The sequence below is a fragment of the Sus scrofa genome, chromosome 14 (genome assembly GCF_054392235.1).
Source record: "Sus scrofa isolate SSC_HxYL_T2T_F1_AM1 chromosome 14, Sscrofa_HxYL_maternal_Yorkshire_Landrace_v2.0, whole genome shotgun sequence".
Taxonomy (NCBI): Eukaryota; Metazoa; Chordata; class Mammalia; order Artiodactyla; family Suidae; genus Sus; species Sus scrofa.
The window spans coordinates 133604721-133625781 of NC_139396.1; the positions used below are offsets into that span (position 1 = coordinate 133604721).

Genomic DNA, 21061 nt, shown 5'->3' on the forward strand with positions numbered 1-21061 from the left:
CTGATGGATAGGAGGGCCCGTGGGGCTGTGGAGTAGACAGCAGAGGCAGCGGCGTGGGCTAGCTCTCTAGCCCAGAGGCCCAGCTCAATCCCACAGCTCCTCTTTGAGCCTCATGACTGACCGAGAGTTGGCCTCTGAGGGGAGTCCCTTTCCCAGGAGTCAGTGTCGTCCACAGATAGACACAAGCCCAAGGGATGCCAGGTCTTCCCCATGGAGGAGGAGGGCCTTCGCCAAAGACAAAACTTCTTGCCCTGTGATGGCTATAACGTGCTAAAATAATCCGGGCCATTCTTACAGGTTCAGTTGATTGGCTGCTTAGTGAGAAGGGCCCTTAGTTTTACATGTCTCAGTTGTACTGTTGGCCCATGATCTCAAGTGATATCCCTCAGCCCACCTCTTAGTGACCCGACCCAGGAAGCTGGAGGAAAATGTGTGTGGGGCAAACCTCATTGTCACTACAGGAAGATAGCTGAATAAATCCATGATGCCAAGAGTCTCATCATACACATGGGGTCAGGTTTGGGGATGAGGCGCTGGGAAGTAAAGAGGAAGTGAAAGAGGCCAAGTGGTCAGGGCCACATTTTGAAGCAAAGCTTCACAGTCTGTCTGCTCTTTCCTTTTATTTATTTTTTTGTCTTTTTTAGGACCTAAGGCATATGGAGGTTCCCAGGCTAGGGGTCCAATTGGAGCTGTAGCCGCTGGCCGAAGCCACAGCAACATGACCCACACCACAGCTCATGGCAACGCTGGATCCCCAACCCACTGAGCAAGGCCAGGGATCGAACCCGCATCTTTATGGATACTCGTGGGGTTCGTTAACTGCTGAATCACAACAGGAATGCTTGTCTTCCCTTTTAAAGAGAAGCTAAGGGGAGTTCCCTTGTGGTGCAGTGGGTTAAGGATCCAGCATTATCACTGCGTCCCTGATGCAGGAACTTCCACATGCTGCAGGTGCACTGAGAGGGGAAAAAATAAGCTAAGGGAGGTGATGGACAACAGCACAACTTACTGTTACTTTTTACAGACTCGGCTCTTGGTGACACACAGCATTCACTTTCTTCCCCAAGTGGATGAGATTGTGGTTGTGGGAAATGGCACCATCTTGGAGAAAGGATCCTACAGTGCTCTGCTGGCCAAGAAAGGAGTGTTTGCGAAGAATCTGAAGACATTCGTAAAAGAGGCGGGTCCTGAAGACGAGGCCACAGGTGTGTGAAGAGGATTGGAACAGGACAGACCTTGAGTATGGAGGGGGTGGGAGGAGTAAACTCAAGCTCTTTACCTCCTGAACTGATCTGTATTCAACGAACTTGACTTGGAAGTGAATTATCCAGAGATCCAAAATCTGTTCTTTCTGCTTTTTGTGTCTCTGTAAAGAAACACAAACATAGAAACTTTATATCCGAGCCAACCCCGGGGGCTCTTCCTGTTCATCTGTTCTCTAACATGCAATTTAAGGGCTCGCTTTAGAAGTTGACTGGAGGTTTGGGGTGATTATCCCTTGTGGGAGAGACACCAGAGGCACGTGGGGCCCCCTTTTAGCAAATGCCCTGCGTCTATTGATTCAGGTCACCTTTCTCACCCTACTTACCCCAAATCCATTAAAACCACTTCCTGGAGGAGTTCCTGTCGTGGCTCAGTGGCTAACGAATCCGACTAAGAACGATGAGGTTGTGGGTTCAATCCCTGGCCTTGCTCAGTGGGTTAAGGATCCAGCTTTGCCGTGAGATGTAGTGTAGGTTGCAGACGAGGCTCGGATCCCGTGTGGCTGTGGCATGGGCCAGCAGCTGTAGCTCCGATTCGACCCCTAGCCTGGGAACCTCCATATGCCGTGGTGAGGCCCTAGAAAAGGCAAAAAGACAAAAAACAAAACAAAAACAAAACACTTCCTGGAAAGCTTCATGATACCTGAGACTACCAATTTACTGCTAAATTATTAATAAGCCCTAACAAAGGGATCTTGACTAATAGACCAAAAATCACTAGGGATTTTGTTTTTGTTTTGCTATTTAGGGCCACACCTGTAGCATACGGATGTTCCCAGGCTAGGGGTTGAATCGGAGCTACAGCTGCCAGCTTATGCCACAACAATGCCAGATCCAGGCCATGTCTTTGACCTATACCACAGCTCATGGCTACACCAGATCATTAATGCACTAAGGAAGGCCAGGGATTAAACCCGCATCCTCGTGGATCCTAGTCAGCTTCGTTACTACTGAGCCACGATGGGAACTCCAAAACTACTGGGGATTTTGAAACAGAAAATAATCATAGCAGTTGCATAATGTCATAGTATACCACAGGAATAGCCCCCACCCAGGGCCACTACCACTGGTCCCTGATTAGCTGTGGTCAGTAATAGAGCCTTTTTCCCTGGAGTCTTTCCTGAGAACCTGCCAGCAGTAGTCCTGTGCGTGGTTTGGGGAACCTGCTTCAGGTAGCAATCACCAGCAAGAGGTCAGGACTGAGAAAGCAAGATCTGGAGGGTATAAGGGCACAGCAGAAGTCAGTCAGAAGAGGCAGTAACTACAGAGCCTGCAAGTGGAAGCACATTGAGGCCTCAAGGTCAGGACATGTGATGGTTTAAAAACCATAAGAGTCAGGAGTTCCTGTTGTGGCTCATCAGAAATGATCCTGACTAGGATCCAAGAGGATGTGGGTTCAATCCCTGGTCCCCCTCAGTGGGTTAAGGATCTGGAGTTGCTGCAAGCTCTGGTGTAGGCCGCAGATGTGACTTGGTTCTAGCATTGCTGTGGCTGTGGTATAGGTCAGCAGCTACAGCTCTGGTTTGACCCCTAGCGTCCATATGCTGCCCCTGGAGCCCTAAAAAGAAAAAATAAAAGCCGCAAGAGTCAAAGGAAAAGCCTAAACCAGGAAGCAATGGTGAGAAAGGGCAGGAACAAAGAATAGGATGGTGTGAGCTACAAGGACTAGGAGCAGAAAGTGGGGCAGGGTTACCAGCAACAAGGAAGGGGTCAGAGCTTTCCATCAGTCTTTACATGCTCCAGGGCCTGGCCTAGAGAAACAAAAAGCCCTGACTGGGGAGTGAAGCTTTCAAGCAAAGGGACAGTGTCTGATGCTGGATCCCCCTGCATTACTACTTAATCACATCACCATAACCTGGGCAGTTTTCTTATACTAATTCTAAACTTTTATTTTCCCAATTTGCCTGGATCTGAGTTTCTGGATTCTGTTATTAACCCCCCATGTGTGGACAGGCCCTTTGAAAAGAAATCCTATCTGTTGTGTGCAAAAGAGTGTTTGCAAAACAGCTCATTAAACCCTAGTTCTGATAAATATTGATAGGCCATTTCTAAGATGTTATCCAAGCCCCAATGCGTGCTAATGATATTGTGTTGGTTCTGGGGCTGAAGGTATAAGAACACAAGATGATAGAATAAAGGGAAGGGTAGGAGGGCAAAGTAACCTGTATCACTATTAGCTCTGTGTATTTCCTAATTAGCCGCCTTAACAAAACACTACAAACTGGGGAGCTTAAACAACAGAAATGTATTGTCTCACAGTTATAGAGGCTAGAAGTCCAAAATCAAGGTGTTGCAAGATTGGTTCCTTTTGAAAGTGATAGGGAAAAATCTGTTCCAGGTCTATCTCCTAGCTTCTTTTGGCTTGCTGTCAGTCTTTGGCGTTCTTGGCTGTAGACACATCACATCAGTCTCTGCCTTTGTCTTCACATAGTCTTCTATCTTAATGTGCATTTCTGTCTTCCAGTTTCCCCCTTTTACACAGATATCAGATGTGTTGAATGGGACTAATAGACATGAGAATTCAATCTCATACTTTCTTTAGATTTTAGACATGGTTTTGTTGTTGTTTGAACATATTTATCATAGCTGATTTAAAGTCTTTGTCCAGTAAATCCAACATCTGTGCTTCCCGAGGTATAGTTTTTGTTAGCTGCTTTTCCCCGGTGTATAGTTCCCTATTTTTCTGCTTCTTTGTGTGTCTCATAATTTTTTGTTGTTGTTGAAAACTGGTCATTTAAAATAGTATAGCAATTCTGGAAATAACATATCTCTTCCCTCCTTCCTTCACCAGGGTTTGTTGTTCCTCTTGTTTAGTTTCCTGAACTAATTCTGTATATATATATATATTATTAATTTATTTACTTTTGTCTTTTTAGAGCCATACCCATGACATACAGAGGTTTCTAGGGGTTGAATTGGAGCTGTAGCCACTGGCTTACACCACAGCCACAGCAATGCTAGATCTGCAAGTCTGTGACCTACACCACAGCTCATGGCAATGCCAGATCCCTAACCCACTGAGCAAAGCCATGGATCAAACCTGCATCCTCATGGATCCTAGTCAGATTCATTTTTGATGGGCCACCACGGGAACTCCTAAGCCTATATTCTTTGTCTCATGTGGCTACTGAAGTCCCTGCTTGGTTGGCTTAGTGGTAAGATAATGACTGGACAGACAGATTTCCTTAAGTGCCTAGAACCAATAGATCTACTCAGCCTATGCTGAGAAGCTGTGTGTGTTTGGGGGGGCTGGAGGGGAGGGCATGGGTGGGGGGAGTGATGGACATGTCTTTAATACACACAGCAGGCAATTTATGGTTCTGTCTTAGCCTTTGTTTCCTGCTTGCACAGAGCCTGGAGGTAAGCCAGAAGTAAGAGAATAGCACTTTTTCAGGTCTTTCTTGGGCATATGTGTAACTCTACACAAGTGTATGACATTCTTTTTTTTTTTTTTTTTTTTTAGGTTTTTTCCTTTTTTTTCTTTTTCTTTCTTTTCGTTTTTCTTTTCTCTTTTGGCTGTTCCATGGCATGTGGAGTTCCTGGTCCAGGATAAGGTCTGAGCCACAGTTGTGACCCACATTACAGCTGTGGCAACACCAGATCCTTTAACCCACTGTTCTGGGCCTGGGGTTGAACCTGCATCCTAGTGTTACAGAGACAAAGCTGATCCCATCCTGCTACAGCAGGAACTCTGTGTATGACATTCTTGACTACCAGGAATACATTGATACCAAAGCTCCCTATCTTATTGCCCACATTTTCCTTTTAAGTTCTTGACCAGCTTCTTATTTGCCCCAACTGTTATCACTGCCTTAGGCAGCTGTGATGTTAATCAATTGCTGCTGATTGTTAGAGCCAACTCCAAGTGAGGTCCAATAAAGAAAAGCCCTGTGAATGGGGTTTTCCAGGAAACTGCCAGACAGGTCAAGTAATGACAGTTCTCTAGCAATGAGGCTTTTGGGGCTTGTCCTGAACCTACTCTTTCCTTCAGCAGCTGCTAGGCTGCTGGTTTTCATGGTTACAATGATTGTGAGGTTGTTTTTCTAGACTACAGCAGATCTAAGGAGAGGGGAATAGGAATAGGATAAATTTAACTGCTATAAAGCTTACCATCCTTTCTGAGGTTTAGTCATTTTTCTTAACTGTTCCTTGGATTGTTGCAAGCTTTTGGTTAATTTCAGAGTTATGGAAAATTTGATTTTGACAATTTTTGGCGAGTATGCTTATGGTGTTTACCGAAACACAAATTTCTGGAGGTCCTTACTCTACCATTTTCATTGGTGCCCAAGCTGTTTTACATTTTATTTTCAGGATTTTAAAAAAGTGCTTTAAATTAGTATAAGTTTGTCAAATTTGAATTTCATGCAGAATACTTTAAATTTACACTCACCTTTTTAGTCAGTTCTGGGGGTTAGGACTCTTCTGTTTGTCTACTATAACCCTTAAAAGTTCTTTCCTGCTCTAAAGGAACTTGGAAACTTCTGGGAATATTGTGCTCCTTTTTAACCATGTTCTCTTCTAGTGGAATATTAAGTCATCTCCTCCTCCTCCTCCACCTCTTCTCCTCCTTTTAAATTTTATGGCTACCCCTGTGGCACATTGAATTTTTGGGACCGGGGATTGCACATGTGCCTCCACAGTAACCCAAGCTACTGCAGTTGGGTTCTTAACCCACTGCACCACAGAGGAAACTCCTAACTCATCTCTTCTTTATCATGCTATTTCTCAATGAGATGTCCTAAGAAGTAGTATTTCTGGAGTAAAAGATTCCAAGCTCTGTGTACATCTGGGGTCTCTTGCTAAGGCCAACAAGATCAGAAAAGACTTCTCTCCTTGTTCATAGGGCTATGAGAGCTCTATGCAACTCTCTCCCTAACTTTTGATGTGTCTTCTAGTCAACGAGGACAGTGAAGAAGATGCCTGTGAGCTGATGCCCAGTGTGGAAGAAAACCCTGAGGATGCGGCCTCCTTAAAGAGAGAGAATAGCCTTCGTCAGACACTCAGCCGCAGGTTGGTCATCTGTTCAGCTCAGGACCTCCATCAATTCCAGTTTCACTTGATCATTCTCTTTTTCCTCTGTGGAATTTTCCCGAGGGGAGTGGACACCACAGACCCTCCCAGCTCTTCTCCTTGTTCCTTGCATGGGAAGTAGGGTTGGGGTGGTGTGTCTCCCCCATGGCCATCTGCTCTGAAATGCACCTTGACACAAGCAGAGCGACTGTGACATCTGCTTGCAAGATGTACCCTTGGGATGTATCTACATGCTCAGGAAATCTCCCCCCCCCCCCTCAGTTCTAGGTCCAGTAGCAGGCGTTTGAAGTCCTTAAAAGACTCCTTGAAAACTCGGAAGGGGAACATCCTGAAGGAGGAGGAGACCGAACCTGTGAAAGGACAAAAGTTAATTAAGAAGGAATTCTTACAAACTGGAAAGGTACAATGAGAAGTACCATTAGAGATTATATAAGACTTAGGATTAGAACATTTTTTTTTTTTAGTTTGATGACTTGAATACATATCTGCAGAAAGATCTGTCTTACGTGCTTTGCAAATATTTAAATGTATCATTGAAATGTTAGCAGAGACGCTGGGCTTTTTACCAAATCGTATTTCTGTGAAGAATGACCCTTTTCCTGTGAATATCTTCACACCATACTTCATGAAGGTTTGATTCTGTTTGGATATGTGGTGAAAACAACAAAAGTGCTTTGAGATGCAATTCGGGGAGCCAGAGAGCACCACTATATCAAGCTTATAGCACATAGTTCAAATTAGTAAAACTTAAAGCCAAGGTCTTAAATTTAAGGTCTTAAGCATTAATAAAATGGATTCCCAGGTCTGTGGTATAGCCTTACCTGTTCCACTTTGCTTTTAGATTTTCCCCTCTTAATTGCATCTAGAAGCTCATTAACAGTCTGATGGTTATTTACCCGGCATTGTGTTCCAGGATCGGTGATTATCTGGGCCCAGTGTAGAAATGGTGGTTGTAGACTACCAAATTTTGCTACCTCTGCTGTTCACTTTTCCAAAGGGCTTCACTCATCTCCCCCCATGATTGGTATTCTAGGTAATCCCTTGCCTAAAGCCATTAGGAATTCTACTAATGTTGAGGGTGGGGACTTTGCAGGTGAAGTTTTCCATCTACCTGAAATACCTACAAGCAATAGGATGGTGTTCCATAGTCTTCATTGTCCTTGGGTTTATGCTGTATTCTGTGGCTTTTATTGGATCGAATCTCTGGCTCAGTGCTTGGACTGGTGACTCTAAAATCTACAATAGCACCAACTATCCAACCTCTCAGAGGGACCTGAGGGTTGGTGTCTTTGGAGCCCTGGGATTAGCACAAGGTATGTGTGACGGCTACGACAGCCATCTCTGAGGTCTGTCAGGTCCATGGACTTCGCCCTTATGTCTTTGGCACAGGTCTTCAGGGACCCCTGGGCACTGCCCGGTGCTAACTAAACTGGTTCCATTTCTAGGTATATTCGTGCTCATAGCAACTCTCTGCAGTGTCTATGGTTGTACCCATGCCTCCAGCATCCTTCACACACAACTGCTGAGCAATATCCTTCGAGCACCTATGAGTTTTTTTGACACAACACCCATAGGCCGGATTGTGAACAGGTTTGCTGGCGTAAGTAACTCAAGGGCTGTGGGATGTGTTTACCTGCGATGGATCTTTCCATTTCCGACAGGGAAAGCATTCTCACGTGCCCTCAGGCAACACAGTGCAGTTCCAGATCTTCAGTCCCCTAAGCATGTAGATGTTTCTTGAGTACTTTGTGTAGGGATGTAGGGTGAACAGCTCTGGCCTTTTAAGTAGCTTACCATCTAGTGGCGGGGGATGGCCAAGGAAATAATGGATTATGATAGAATATGGGAAAACCAATAACGAGGCAGATGGTGGATTCCGGGAGTACAGGAGTGACAGAGGAAAGAGGTGCCAGCTCAGCCTGGGTGACTAAGGGGGGGAAATGTCAGAAAAGGTGAGATTGTAAGTCATAGAAGTTAGCCAGGGAGATGGTGGAGGGAGGGAACAGGTGGGTGCAGTAGAAGCGGGATGTAGAGGATTGTTCTATAGAGGGGAAAACACAAGAAGAAGCAACTGCTGCTTGTGACAGTGAATAAAAGGGTCCGCAGGGAGTTGCTGTTGTGGCTCAGCCATGGTAACCAATCTGACGTATTCATGAGGTGTGATCCCTGGCCTTGCTCAGTGAGTTAGGTATCCGGCTGTGGTGTAGGTCGCAGACTTAGCTTGGATCCTGTGTTGCTGTGGCTCTGGTGTAGGCCAGCAGCTGTAGCTCTGATTCAACCCCTAGCCTGGAAACTTCTGTATGCCATAGGTGAGGCTCAAGAAAATGGGGGCGGGGGGCGGCTGGGAATGGCAGGACAACCCTTGGTTTGGTTGCTGCCTCCCTTCCTGGTACTTCCATCTTTGCTACTTTAAAAATAAGTAAATGAGGAGTCCTCTCATGGTTCAGCAGGTTAAGTATCAGGTGGTGTCACTTCAGTGGCTTGGGTTGCTGCTGTGGCATGAGTTTGATCCCTGGCCCGGGAACTTTCACATGCCACAGATGTGGCCAGAAAAAATTAAATGAGGTATGGATTAGATTTTTTCCCCCTAACCCTATGGTATATGGAGTCCTGCAGCCAGGGATCAGAGCCAACCTGAGCCACAGATGTGACCTATGCTGCGGCTACAGCAACATCAGATCCTTTAACTCACTACGCCAGGCTAGGGATCAAACCTGTGTCCTGGTGCTGTAGAGACACCATTGATCTCATTGTGCCATGGCAGGAACTCCAAAAATCTTGTGATTCATTGGAGTTCTGAAATGTCTGCAGGTCCTGGAACCCTTAGCATGCATGACCTCATTCATTCATTCAACAACATTCCTGAGACCTTCTATGAGCCAAGGACTGTACTGGGCATTGGGATGCTCAGTAAATGCTAAGGTCATAGGTGGCACTCTTCCATGGGCCAGACCGAACTACTGAGTCGTGTGTGTGTGTGTGCGTGTGTGTGCATGTTTGTCTTTTTTAGGGCCACACCTGCCACAGCAGTGCCAGATCCAAGCCGAGCCTGCAACCTACAGCACAGCTCATGGCAATCCAAACTCATGGTTACTGGTTGGGTTTGTTACCACTGAGCCACAACAGGAACACCTGAACTACTGATTCTTAATGAATATGAGATGGAAATTTCAGGAACAGAGGAAACCAGACAATTCTGAGTAATGTTCAACTATCACCACAGAGTTTTCAGTCCTCTGTTTGGTAGAAGAGGGAGCATTTTTAAAAAAAATGTCTGGGGAGTTTCTGTCGTGGCTCAGTGGTTAATGAATCCAACTAGGAACCATGAGGTTGCGTGTTCGATCCCTGGCCTTGCTCAGCGGGTTAAGGATCCGGTGTTGCTGTGAGCTGTGGTGTAGGCCAGTGGCTACAGCTCGGGTTCAACCCCTAGCCTGGGAACCTCCATATGCCATGGGAGCGGCCCAAGAAATGGCAAAAAACGACCAAAAAAAAAAGAAAATTGGCTGAGCAACTCTGAACTCTCTATTTGGTCTTGGAGCAGACGTAAGAAGTGGAACTCACAACCCGCAGCCAATTTCCAGGGAGATGGTGATGCTTCAGAAGTGGGCAGGCCCCCACTTACCACTTTCCTCTGAAACAAAAATGGTGGTCTTGATGTCATTCGAGACAACTTAAATGGGCTTTCTGCTCTTTAATGGAACCTTTAAAAGTACACAATTTTGCTTTTTTTTTTTTTAGGGCCGCACCCAAGGCATATGTAGGTTCCCAGGCTAGGGGTTGGATCAGAGCTGCAGTTGCCAGCCTATGGCGCAGTCATGGCAACTTGGGATCCAAGCCGCATCTGCAACTTACACCACAGCTCACAGCAATGCGAGATCCTTAATCCATTGAGCAAGGCCAGGGATTGAACCCACATCCTCATGGGTACTATTCAGGTTCATTACTGCTGAGCCACAACAGGAACTCCCAAAAGTACACAATTTTGTAATTTTGTCTTTTTTTTTTTTTTTTTTTTTTTTTTTTTTGCCTTTTCTAGGGCCTCACCCACGGCATATGGAGGTTCCCAGGCTAGAGGTCCAATTGGAGCTGTAGCCACCGGCCTACGCCAGAGCCACAGCAACGCAGGATCTGAGCCGCATCTATAACCTACATCACAGCTCAGGCAATGCTGGATCCTTAACCCACTGAGCAAGGCCAGGGATCGAACCCGCAACCTCATGGTTCCTAGTGGGATTCGTTAACCACTGAGCCACGAGGGGAACTCCCCAAAAGTACACAATTTTGGATGGAGAGATTTCTCACAGGAATTTTGCAAAGACTGCATACTTTTTCTGATGTTGTAATATATCTCTGAATCTGAAAATCTCTGAAAAAGAAATCTGTGAAAGAGAACACAGATTTTACTGTGAGTTATAAGCAGTCATATTTTGCTAACTACTTTTGCATGAAAAGAGAAACTGTCATTCATTATACACAGAGTATTGTAGGGGAGGTGGCTCAGACCCTAAAGAGGAGTTAGATCTATGGTCCTCTGGAGCCGATGACTGAGCCCTTAAAAGGAAATGGATGGAGGAAGGAAAGATGGAAAATCTGTGCCAGGTCAAGGTCAAAAGTAATCTGCATAGAACTGATCGCTGGTGAGAATTTTTTTTCTATTAACCCTGGACGTGTAGTTATTTGCATTCTGAGAGGAAAGGTAAATTAGACTCAGGAGTCATCCACTCTTCAGGGCTCTCTTGGGAAACTCTTCTCTCTTACCCAGTTTGGAACACTTCAGAGATCATTTGGACTCACTTTGATACTCACATATTACTAATCCTAGATTAATATAATCTAAGAAATATAGACAAAGGAGACCCCAAATGTAAGCCAGGTTTCCTGTGTGTACCAAACCATCCATCCATCCACACACCTGTCCAACCATCCATTGGCTTATTTATTCATTTATTCAAAAGGACATGAAAGCACTATGCAGTAAGACCCATCCGTCAGCTATGGGCTCCTTGCTTAGAACAGGGGCCAGGCAGGGATCACATTGAATATACACCTCTCTTTCTCTGTGAAGCTCTCTGCTTGGTAAAGGAAACAACTTCCCAGGCAAAGGATGGTTCTTCAGGCAAGGGTGGGTGACAGGGCTTGTTGGCTGTACACTCCAAACAAATGTTTATTAAATGCTTGTTATGTACCAGGCTGTGTTCTGGGTGATCAGCAGAATCAGGACCTGTGTAAAGTTCGAATGATAAAATTGGCTTGGTTATAGGAGAATGGACATGTAAGGCTCTATTAGCTTAGAGTGGTTACGAATGGTTTAATACATTTGCAAAATGGGAATTTCACTGAGTGAAATTCTATGGCTGACTCTATTGAAAAAGATGAATAATGGCTGCCATATCGATTTGGAGGGATTTAGAAAGATGAAAGAGTTACAGAAAGAAGATGGGTTGTTGGGATGAACAGAACACTGTACTGCAGATGAAAACCATGAACCCATTAAAGGAAGGAGTCAGTGGGAACCCTGAGAAATTTCCCTGAGAAAATAACCTGGAAGTCCAGTGTTACAGAAATCATTAGCACCTTGTCTCTCCTTTTTATGTCCCCAGGATATTTCCACCCTGGATGACACCCTCCCCATGTCTTTGCGCTCCTGGCTTATGTGCTTCCTGGGCATCATCAGCACCCTTGTCATGATCTGCTTGGCCACCCCCGTCTTCGTCATCATCATCATTCCTCTTGGCATCATTTATGTGGCTGTTCAGGTAGGTTTAGAAATGGCTAGGTTTCCTTTCCTCTCATAAAAGCCCAAGCTCCTTCCTGAGACTCTTTTATTTATTGCTGGTCCCTCCCTGCCTCTCCAGCCTCTCTGTCGTGGAATCATATATTCACATCCCAAGGAGCCTGTGGGCCACTGAATGAAGCCCAAATGTCTGTACTGTTAGGTACAGGGTCACAGTCAACCTCACCTCCGCTGCTGCCCCCCACAAATTAAAGTGGGGCCAATGGACATTCGGTTCCAAGCCTACTTGGAGGTTGGGTCTGGAAAAAGTCCTGAAGCCCTGTAACACCCTGCACAAGGGGTAGGTCATGGATTGCTTCTAGAAGAGCTGTGCTAAGGCTGCTTTGGGCTTCATCCTTTTGGCGATGGTTCTTGGCAGGAGCCGATCTCTTTTCACTTCAGAGCAACTCTCCTGTTACAGAGGTGTCTGTGGATGGCTTAGGCTCCATTCCAGGGTGTTTTGGAGGCCACAGCTAGCTGGAGAGCCATGCCTCATGGAAAAACTGGAGCAAGTGGAAAGGGCTTCAGGCCCATAATAACTGACAAGGGGAGGGAAGCTGTGGAGAGAATGCCTGTCCTACCATCATCTTTGGGAGGAACTGTTTGCCTCAGGAAAACAATTCTGAAGCCTCGTGGCCTGTGGCAAGGTGACCCTGCCTGGTGTTTCTTTTGGGTTTCTCAGGGACATTTTCATCCCTGTTAGTAACAAACCAGCAAAAAAGAGGCAGGAAATTTGAGGAAACTTCCAAGATTAACATTTTGAATTCTGACTCTCAAATGCACAGCTCTTCTCTGGTTGCAGCAAATCCTCTTGGAATAATCTAGTAGCACCACCAACCCCATCCCCCCTCAGCCTTCACTCTCTATATTTTTGTCTTTTTAGGGCCACACCCACGGCATATGGAGGTTCCCAGGCTAGGGGTCCATTCAGAGCTGTAACTGCTGGCCTACACCACAGCCACAGCAATGCGGGATCCGAGCCGAGTCTGCGACCTACACCACAGCTCACGGCAACACCGGATCCTAAACCCACTGAGCAAGGCCAGGGATCGAACCCGCAACCTCATGGTTCTCAGTCGGATTCGTTTCTGCTGCACCATGACGGGAACTCCAGCCTTCACTCTCTATTATATCCACTTCTGGTTCTTAGACCCTCAACATTCTGCACACTTCCAGAACGTTCTTTACCTACACATACAATCAAGGCACAGTTCTGGTCCCTTGCCTGATTTTATTTTTATCCAAACCTCAGCCATTTATTATTGCTCATGCTCTATACCCCTCGGTTCCCAGCTGCATTTATAAAATCCTTTTGGAGACGGTTTTTCTAACCACTACAGAACTACTGTTTTGATGATAATGTGCTGATTGATTCTCGGGAGCATACAGATAAGGGTGACAAAACAACTTACATGGTTTGAAAATGCCAGCCCCTAGGGCTGGGGTGTGGTGTCCTCACTTTCGTGCTCCCTGTTCCCCACCAACCCCAGCTCTTCCCACCACCCTCGTCCTCTGAGCCGCTCGCATCACTCCTCTGTCAGAGGCGACACCAGAGGCCTCTTGTCTGTCTGGTTGTGGGCTGTGTCCTCAACATAAAGAATGATGGGGGCTGGGCAAAGGGGTTCTTTGGTGGCTCAGCAGGTGAAGGATCCAGCATCGTCACCGCCGAGGCTCTGGTCACTGTGGACGTGGCAAAGAAAGAAAAGAATGTTGGGTCATGGCCATGAAAGAAGAGGTACCAGCATGTGGGATGTGATTATGTGACTGATTCTTTCCTTTTTTGGGTCCAGATATTTTATGTGGCCACTTCCCGCCAGCTCAGACGACTAGACTCTGTCACCAGGTCCCCAATCTACTCTCACTTCAGTGAGACTGTGTCAGGCCTGCCTGTTATCCGTGCCTTTGAGCACCAGCAACGGTTTCTAAAGCACAACGAGATAACAATTGACACCAACCAGAAATGTGTCTTTTCCTGGATTATCTCCAACAGGTGAGGCTGCCCCTGAGTATGCACCCAAATAGGTGCTCTGGGGTTCTGCACGTTTGACTTTAGCTGTGGGAGGACACGGGGGGCCAGTGCTGTGAAATTCATTCTGGCCAAACACGCCTGTTAATAGCGGAGAGGAAGCATTAGCTTTGGAGTCAGCCTGGGTCCCTGTGTTTTCCCTGCCCCTTGCTAAGCAGAGTGAATTGTCTTGACTCCTCTCAGGAAAACCTCATTTTCTTTGTCTTTATGATGGCTGGAATATTTTTATGACAGCTGGAATACATCCTATCTCACAGGCTTACGGAGGAAGTCAGTGACATGTGTGAGCATTTTGTAATCCAGGTTCTGTACAAGTGCTGGGCGCACTGGCCATTGTTGGCTTCCCTGAGATTCTCCATAGATGGAACACTCTCTGTAAGGTGCTGAGAGAAGTGGAGGTTGCAAGGAGGCGAGCTGGGAATTCTTAGGTAAAATCAGTGATGGCAGAAATGGAAAGCTCGCATTCTTTATTTCTCCAGCTTCATTAGACCCTGGCAAGAAGTCCCTAGAGGAGGAAGCCCTTTTTCAAGAAGTGAAAACTCTTGAGTGGCTTCCACATCTTCTGGAGGTGTGAAGGTCAACCTAATGAGACTTAGAATTTTTTTTCTTTTTTGGCTGTGCCTGTGGCAAGTGGAAGTTCCCAGGCCAGGGATAGAACCTGTGCCATAGCAGTGACCTGAGCCACAGCAAAGACACCGGGTCCTTAACCCAGTGAGCCACCAGGGAACTCAGAATTATTTGGAACATGAAGACGTCAGGAATTTGATTGTAAAGTTTGTTTTTGTTTTTGTTTTTTTGCTTTTTAGGGCCACACTTGCAGCATATGGAAGTTCCCAGGCTAGGGGTTGGATCTGAGCTGCAGCTGCTGGCCTATGCCATAGCCACAGCAATGTGGGATCCAAGCCATGGTCTGTGACCTACACCACAGCTCATGGCAATACCAGATAGCCACTTAGCAAGGACAAGGAACAAAACCACATCCTCGTGGATACTAGTCGGGTTTGTTTCCACTGAGCCACAATGGGAACTCCCAGATTCTTTATGCCACTTTTTCCCATGCCTAATCAAAAGAAATCACTTGGAATACTTATTAAAAATGTAGGTTCCTGGAGTTCCCGTCATGGCGCAGTGGTTAACGAATCCGACTAGGAACCATGAGGTTGCGGGTTCGGTCTCTGGCCTTGCTTAGTGGGTTAACGATCTGGCGTTGCCGTGAGCTGTGGTGTGGGTTGCAGATGCGGCTCGGATCCCGCGTTGCTGTGCCTCTGGCGTAGGCCGGCGGCTACAGCTCCGATTCAACCCCTAGCCTGGGAACCTCCATATGCCGCGGGAGCGGCCCAAGAAATAGCTAAAAAGACCAAAAAAAAAAAAAAAAGTAGGTTCCTGAAACCAGTTCCTTGAATTTGCTGGGGAAGAGTCCAGGAATTTTTTGGTATGATTTTTAACAATTGCCACCAGATGATTCTTAGGATTTGGTAGCTTTGGGAGCTATAGGATTTAGGATTTTCTTAGTTTAGAAAACTTCTCTAGTATCTTTAAAATGCAATTTGGAGTTCACTCTTGGTGTAGTGGGTTAAGGATCCAGCGTTGTCACTGCAGTGGCCCAGGTTGCTACTGCGGCCTGGGTTCAGTCCCTGGCAAGGGAACTTCCATGTGCCATGGGCATGCCTCCCCCAAAATGCAATTTATTTCCTAAAATCCAATTATAAGACTTTAGGAACACATGGTTTAAGCAAATTGAGATAGTTCTTAAGAATGCAACCTGCTCACTCAAGCCCCTTGAGAATACTCTGTGAACACCTAGGTTGCTGGGTAGGATAAGGAAGCAGACACCTCTCATGGACTCTTCTTCTGGTTCTGTTGCCCTACAGGTGGCTTGCAGTTCGTCTGGAGTTTATTGGGAACATGATTGTCTTCTGTTCATCCTTGATGATGGTTATTTATAGAAATACCCTGAGTGGGGACACTGTGGGCTTTGTTCTGTCCAACGCACTCAATGTGAGTCTGAAGGTTGGGGGTGGGTATTGGTTGAATCAAGGCATTACTCTTTTTTGTTTTGGTTTGGTTTTTTGGTTTTTTTTGTTTAGGGCTGCAGGTGCAGCATATGGAAGTTCCCAGGCTAGGGGTTGAATCGGAGCTGCAGTTCCCGGCCTACACCACAGCCACAGCAACACTGGATCCTCATCCCAATGAGTAAGGCCAGGGATCGAACTGGCATCCTCATGGATACTGGTCAGGTTCCTTTCGGCTGAGCCACAGCAGGAACTCCTAATGCCTTATTCTTAAATAGTCTAGAGTATACCATGGAGTCCATGCACTTGAGTCATTTCTACATCCCGAGGGGCCACAGGGAGACTGAGGTTCAGACCCTGGCTCCATCTCTTACTAACTGTGTAACCCATGTACGTAATCCTTCCTCTTTCTAGGCAGGTACCAGTGTCATCGGGAAAAATTGATACAAATGTCGTGGCCCTTGGGTGTTAAGGAAACAATTTCATATGACTCAGTCTAATGGTTTCCTATCTCTTTGTCTCTGCTTAATTATAGTCAATAGAGAGAACCCCTGAAAATATATAACAGAGCATATACCCAGAAAACCTTTTAAACAAATAACTCCTCCCATGTTTGTTTTTCTTAAATCACAAAATAATTGGAGTTAATTTTCATAAAGAATATAGTCTGATAAGACTATATAATGTATCCCCCAATTGAGTAAGGGATAAATATCAGACTATTTCTTCTCACCTACGAGGGTGACAGGCACTGCCGTTAATGTTTGCTAAATGACACTTGTTGACAGAGTCATTGGGCCATCTTTTGTGGTGTCTTTCTGAACTGATGTATTGGAGGTCGACTACCAGCAGGGTCTATGTGGTGACGTTTCAGGAGGAGTTCATAAGGCCCCAGGCGACCATGGTGGGACATCCACAAGGACTCTGCCATTCACCAGAATCACTGGGTTGCCTGTGCCACTGCCCTTTCACGCCCCCACGTCTAGGCTTATTGACCTAGGACAGATAGGGCAAAGAGGTAGAGAACTATTAGATTGAACCTAAACAAAAACATCCAAATATCAACAATTCAGGCTGGTCCAAGTGCAGTGGAGCTTACCATTAAGTGATCACTGCCAGTTACAGATTTCTTCGTTCCTTCTCCACTCTCACTGCTTCACTTGACTTTAAACACACACACACACACACACACACTTCTTATGGTTCCACCTACATCAAGGGGGTTACTCTTAGTCCCCACTCTCCTATGCTCTTCCTCTCTCTAAGCACCATGTGCTCAAAAAATTGCCCTGTGCATTTGTGCCAGGACTTTGTTTTTACCTGAAAGAAGCTTGGATCTGAGTAACTAGATTCCCTGGACTCTGGCCCAGATTTTTTTTTTTTTTTTTTTTTTTTTTTAGGTCGCATCTGCAGCATATGGAGGTTCCCAGGCTAGGGGTCGAATCGGAGCTGGAGCTGCTAGTCTACACCACAGCCACAGCAACACGGGATCTGAGCTGTGCCTGCGACCTACACCACAGCTCACGGATGCTAGTTGGATTCGTTTCTGCTGAGCTACGATGGGAACTCCTGGCCCAGATCTTAACAGCCATCTTCCTGGTGGGTTAGATGTATCTTTGTAATGGCAGGAAGGTACCTGGAGTATCTTAAGGTAACGGAGGACCAGGGTCCATGTAGAAGTCCCGCCGGGAGGGTTGGTTTCTCAATCAAGCTGTTGTTAACTGAGAGCAGAGAGAAGAAGAAGCTTTTTGGAAGGACTTTTCCTACCCCGTGTCTTTCCTTATGCCTGCCCCACTGGGAGAACGCCACCTCTACCTCCTAAGGGCCAAGTTCAGGTTCCACTGCACCAGCCGCCAGCCTCTCCAGCCTCAGCTTTGGCCCCAGGCCACTCCAAGCTGTGTTGCTTTTCGTGTGAGCACCACACAGCCAAGCACTTCCTCGTCCTCCAGCCACTAGATGCACTGGCCTCATTTCCCCCCCACCCCAAGGAGGCGTGGATTGTCACTAACACATTTCCTTGCTCCCTTGTAGAGCCTGGCACAGTGCTGGCTACCAAGTGGGCACTAGATGGACCTTGCAGTTTAACTAGTTGGATTGGTTTCTGAACCTGAGATGATCTTTAGTCTTCTGGTTTTTCTGTAGATCACACAAACCCTGAACTGGCTGGTGAGGATGACGTCAGAAATCGAGACCAACATTGTGGCTGTTGAGCGAATAAATGAATACATACATGTGGAAAATGAGGTAAGGAGGAGTCAGGAGAGCCCAGGGACAAGGGAAAAAGAAAAGTGACTGTGTCAAGAATCCATCTTCACCTGGAGTTCCCATTGCGGCTCAGCAGAAATGAAGCCCACGAGTATCCAGGAGGATGCGGGTTTGATCCCAGGCCTCGATCAGTGGGTTAAGGTTCTGGCGTTGCCATGAGCTGTGATGTATGTTGCAGACGCGGCTCGGATCCTGCGTGGCTGTGGCTGTGGTGTAGGCTGGCAGCTGTAGCTCCAATTAAACTTCTAGCCTGGGAACTTCCATATGCTGTGGGTGCGGCCCTAAAAAAAAAAAGAGACATCTTTACCTAATCTAGAGATTTCACATGGGGTCATAAAAGTTCTCTGAAAATTCCCCTTTGTGTAACTCAAACGACCTAATTTCTTAAAACCTAAAATAGGAAATGGTTAGGGGACACTCAGGTCTTGGGATGGACCACGTTAAATGGTGGCTTCAGAATTCCCTGGTGGCTGGCTCAGTGGGTTAAGGATCCAGTGTTGTCGCTGCTGTGGGGGTTCAATCCCTAGCCCAGGAACTTCTACATGCCATAAGCATAGCCAAAAAATAGAAAATGGTGGCTTCATTCTGGACCTTCATAGAGCAACGCCGGATCCTTAACCCACTGCACCACAGCGAGAACACCAGGATAGGGATATCTTTAATTGAGTAATGTAAGAACCTTCTGGAAGTACCATTTTAGTTCAGTCTATTCAACGCAGATGCCCACAGGTGGCTGGGACACTGCCACCCTGTTCTGAGCCAGAGTCCCACGGGAGAGTTGAGTGAGTTGTCACCATGCAAAGCATTTCTCCTGTTTCCTTGCCAGGCACCTTGGGTGACTGATAAGAGGCCTCCAGACGGTTGGCCCAGCAAAGGGGAGATCCAGTTTAGCAACTACCAAGTGCGGTACAGGCCTGAGCTGGATCTGGTGCTGAAAGGGATCACTTGTGACATTAAGAGCACAGAGAAGGTAGGTGGAACTGAAGAAAGGCCTGGGTGTGAGTCCTTGTGGACACAGAAGTGGAGAACTGTGGACTCTGGGCTTTCATTATTTGGTGAAGTGAGCTGTCGGGGCATTTCCTCTGCCCTGGGGAGGTGTAGGGACAGAGAGCCACCACCAGAGGGCAGGATATTGACATGGGATCAAACAGAAGCTCTGCCTGGGCTGTAAAGTCTTTCTCCCTTGCCCCTTCCCTGCCTCCCAGCCGGCATCCTTCTTCTGTGGCTGGCAGGGTTCGTTTCCTGTAAGAGCCTCTCATAGAGGGGAAGTCAGGAAGGAAGGAAGTTGTGGGAACAGTGACAAGAGGTTGTCCCTGCAGAAAGAAAGGCCTAGTTCTCCTTCGTCTGCGAAGTCCTGCGCCCTCCTATGTGTTCTTGTTTTCTGAGGAATTAGGGTCTGATATAGGACCACAAAGGGTAAGGATGCTGAATAAGGGTCTGGTTCTCACTGATGGCAGGCCTGATCCTTCCCTTCTCCTCACTTCTAAACAAGGACTTTTAAGAATCTGTAATTTCCGGAGTTCCTGCCTTGGCTCAGTGGTTGACGAATCTGACTAGGAACCATAAGGTTGTGGGTTCGAACCCAGGCCTTGCTCAGTGAGTTAAGGATCCAGCATTGCCGTGAGCTGTGGTGTAGTGTAGGTCACAGACGCAGCTCAGATCTGGTGTTGCTGTGGCTGTGGCATAGGCCGGCGGCTACAGCTCCAATTAGACCCCTAGCCTGGGAACCTCCATATGCCACACCTAGAAAAGGCAAAAAGACCAAAAAAAAAAAAAAATCTATAATTTCCATCGACTATGATAAAAAATTTTTAAAAAAGAAAATGTGCAGGAAAATATTTTAAAAACTATGTTGCATAAATTCCAGCAAACAATAAAAAATATATAATTCAAATGAATATAACAACAGCTGCTGATATGTCCGTTTCCAGCAGTCCCCAGAGTTCTCAGCAAGCAGTGAATTAGGAAGCGGGATGGGAAAAGCCATCTTTTCCGGGCACTTTTCCCCACCCAAACCAAAACCAGTTTAACATCTTAGATAAATCACTGTCTTTTTCTACCTGCGATTATGAAAGGTGAACTAACCTGCAAAGGACTCATATTTACAGATCGGTGTAGTGGGCAGGACAGGAGCTGGGAAGTCATCCCTGACCAACAGCCTCTTCAGAATCCTAGAGGCTGCAGGAGGCCAGATCACCATCGATGGGGTGGATATTGCTTCCATTGGGCTCCACGACCTCCGAGAGAAGCTGACCATCATCCCCCAGGTGAGCTCTGCAACTTACACTGTCACTCCCAGCTTGTTGTGCAAGAAACATTTCTTTGTCTTTTTGTCTTTTTAGGGCCGCACTGATGGCACATTGGAGGTTCCCAGGCTAGGAGTCGAATCAGAGCTACAGCTGCTGGCCTGCGCCAGAGCCACAGCAACGCCAGATCTGAGCCACATTTGCAACCTATACTGCAGGTCATGGCAATGCCAGATCCTTAACCCACTGAGTGAGGCCAGGGATCGAACCCGCAACCTCATGGTTCTTAGTCGGATTCATTTCCGCTGTACCACAATGGGAACGCCACAAGAAACCTTTCTTGATGGATGTTCATTTAGCAATGTCATTTCTGCTGTCTACCCAGGACATCTAAGCTAGCTCCCTAAGACGCACTGCTTCCAGAACTTACAAAAATGAATTTTGTA

General features: G+C 46.5%; 1 protein-coding gene across 4 annotated transcripts in view; it reads left to right on the plus strand.

Moving 5' to 3' along the window:
• Window positions 1-21061, plus strand: part of ABCC2 (ATP binding cassette subfamily C member 2) — an 82862-nt gene that overhangs the window by 55404 nt on the left and 6397 nt on the right. For 2 of the 4 annotated variants that reach the window (XM_084995097.1, XM_084995098.1), the window contains 11 exons: window positions 1025-1205; window positions 6158-6272; window positions 6555-6693; window positions 7387-7606; window positions 7739-7893; window positions 11894-12049; window positions 13857-14056; window positions 15964-16090; window positions 18247-18348; window positions 19196-19339; window positions 20478-20636. In XM_084995097.1, coding sequence (XP_084851223.1) covers window positions 1025-1205; window positions 6158-6272; window positions 6555-6693; window positions 7387-7606; window positions 7739-7893; window positions 11894-12049; window positions 13857-14056; window positions 15964-16090; window positions 18247-18348; window positions 19196-19339; window positions 20478-20636 — 1698 coding nt within the window. The remainder of the gene's footprint in view (window positions 1-1024; window positions 1206-6157; window positions 6273-6554; window positions 6694-7386; window positions 7607-7738; window positions 7894-11893; window positions 12050-13856; window positions 14057-15963; window positions 16091-18246; window positions 18349-19195; window positions 19340-20477; window positions 20637-21061) is intronic. The other 2 variants (XR_014826748.1, XR_014826749.1) reach the window with 1 other exon arrangement.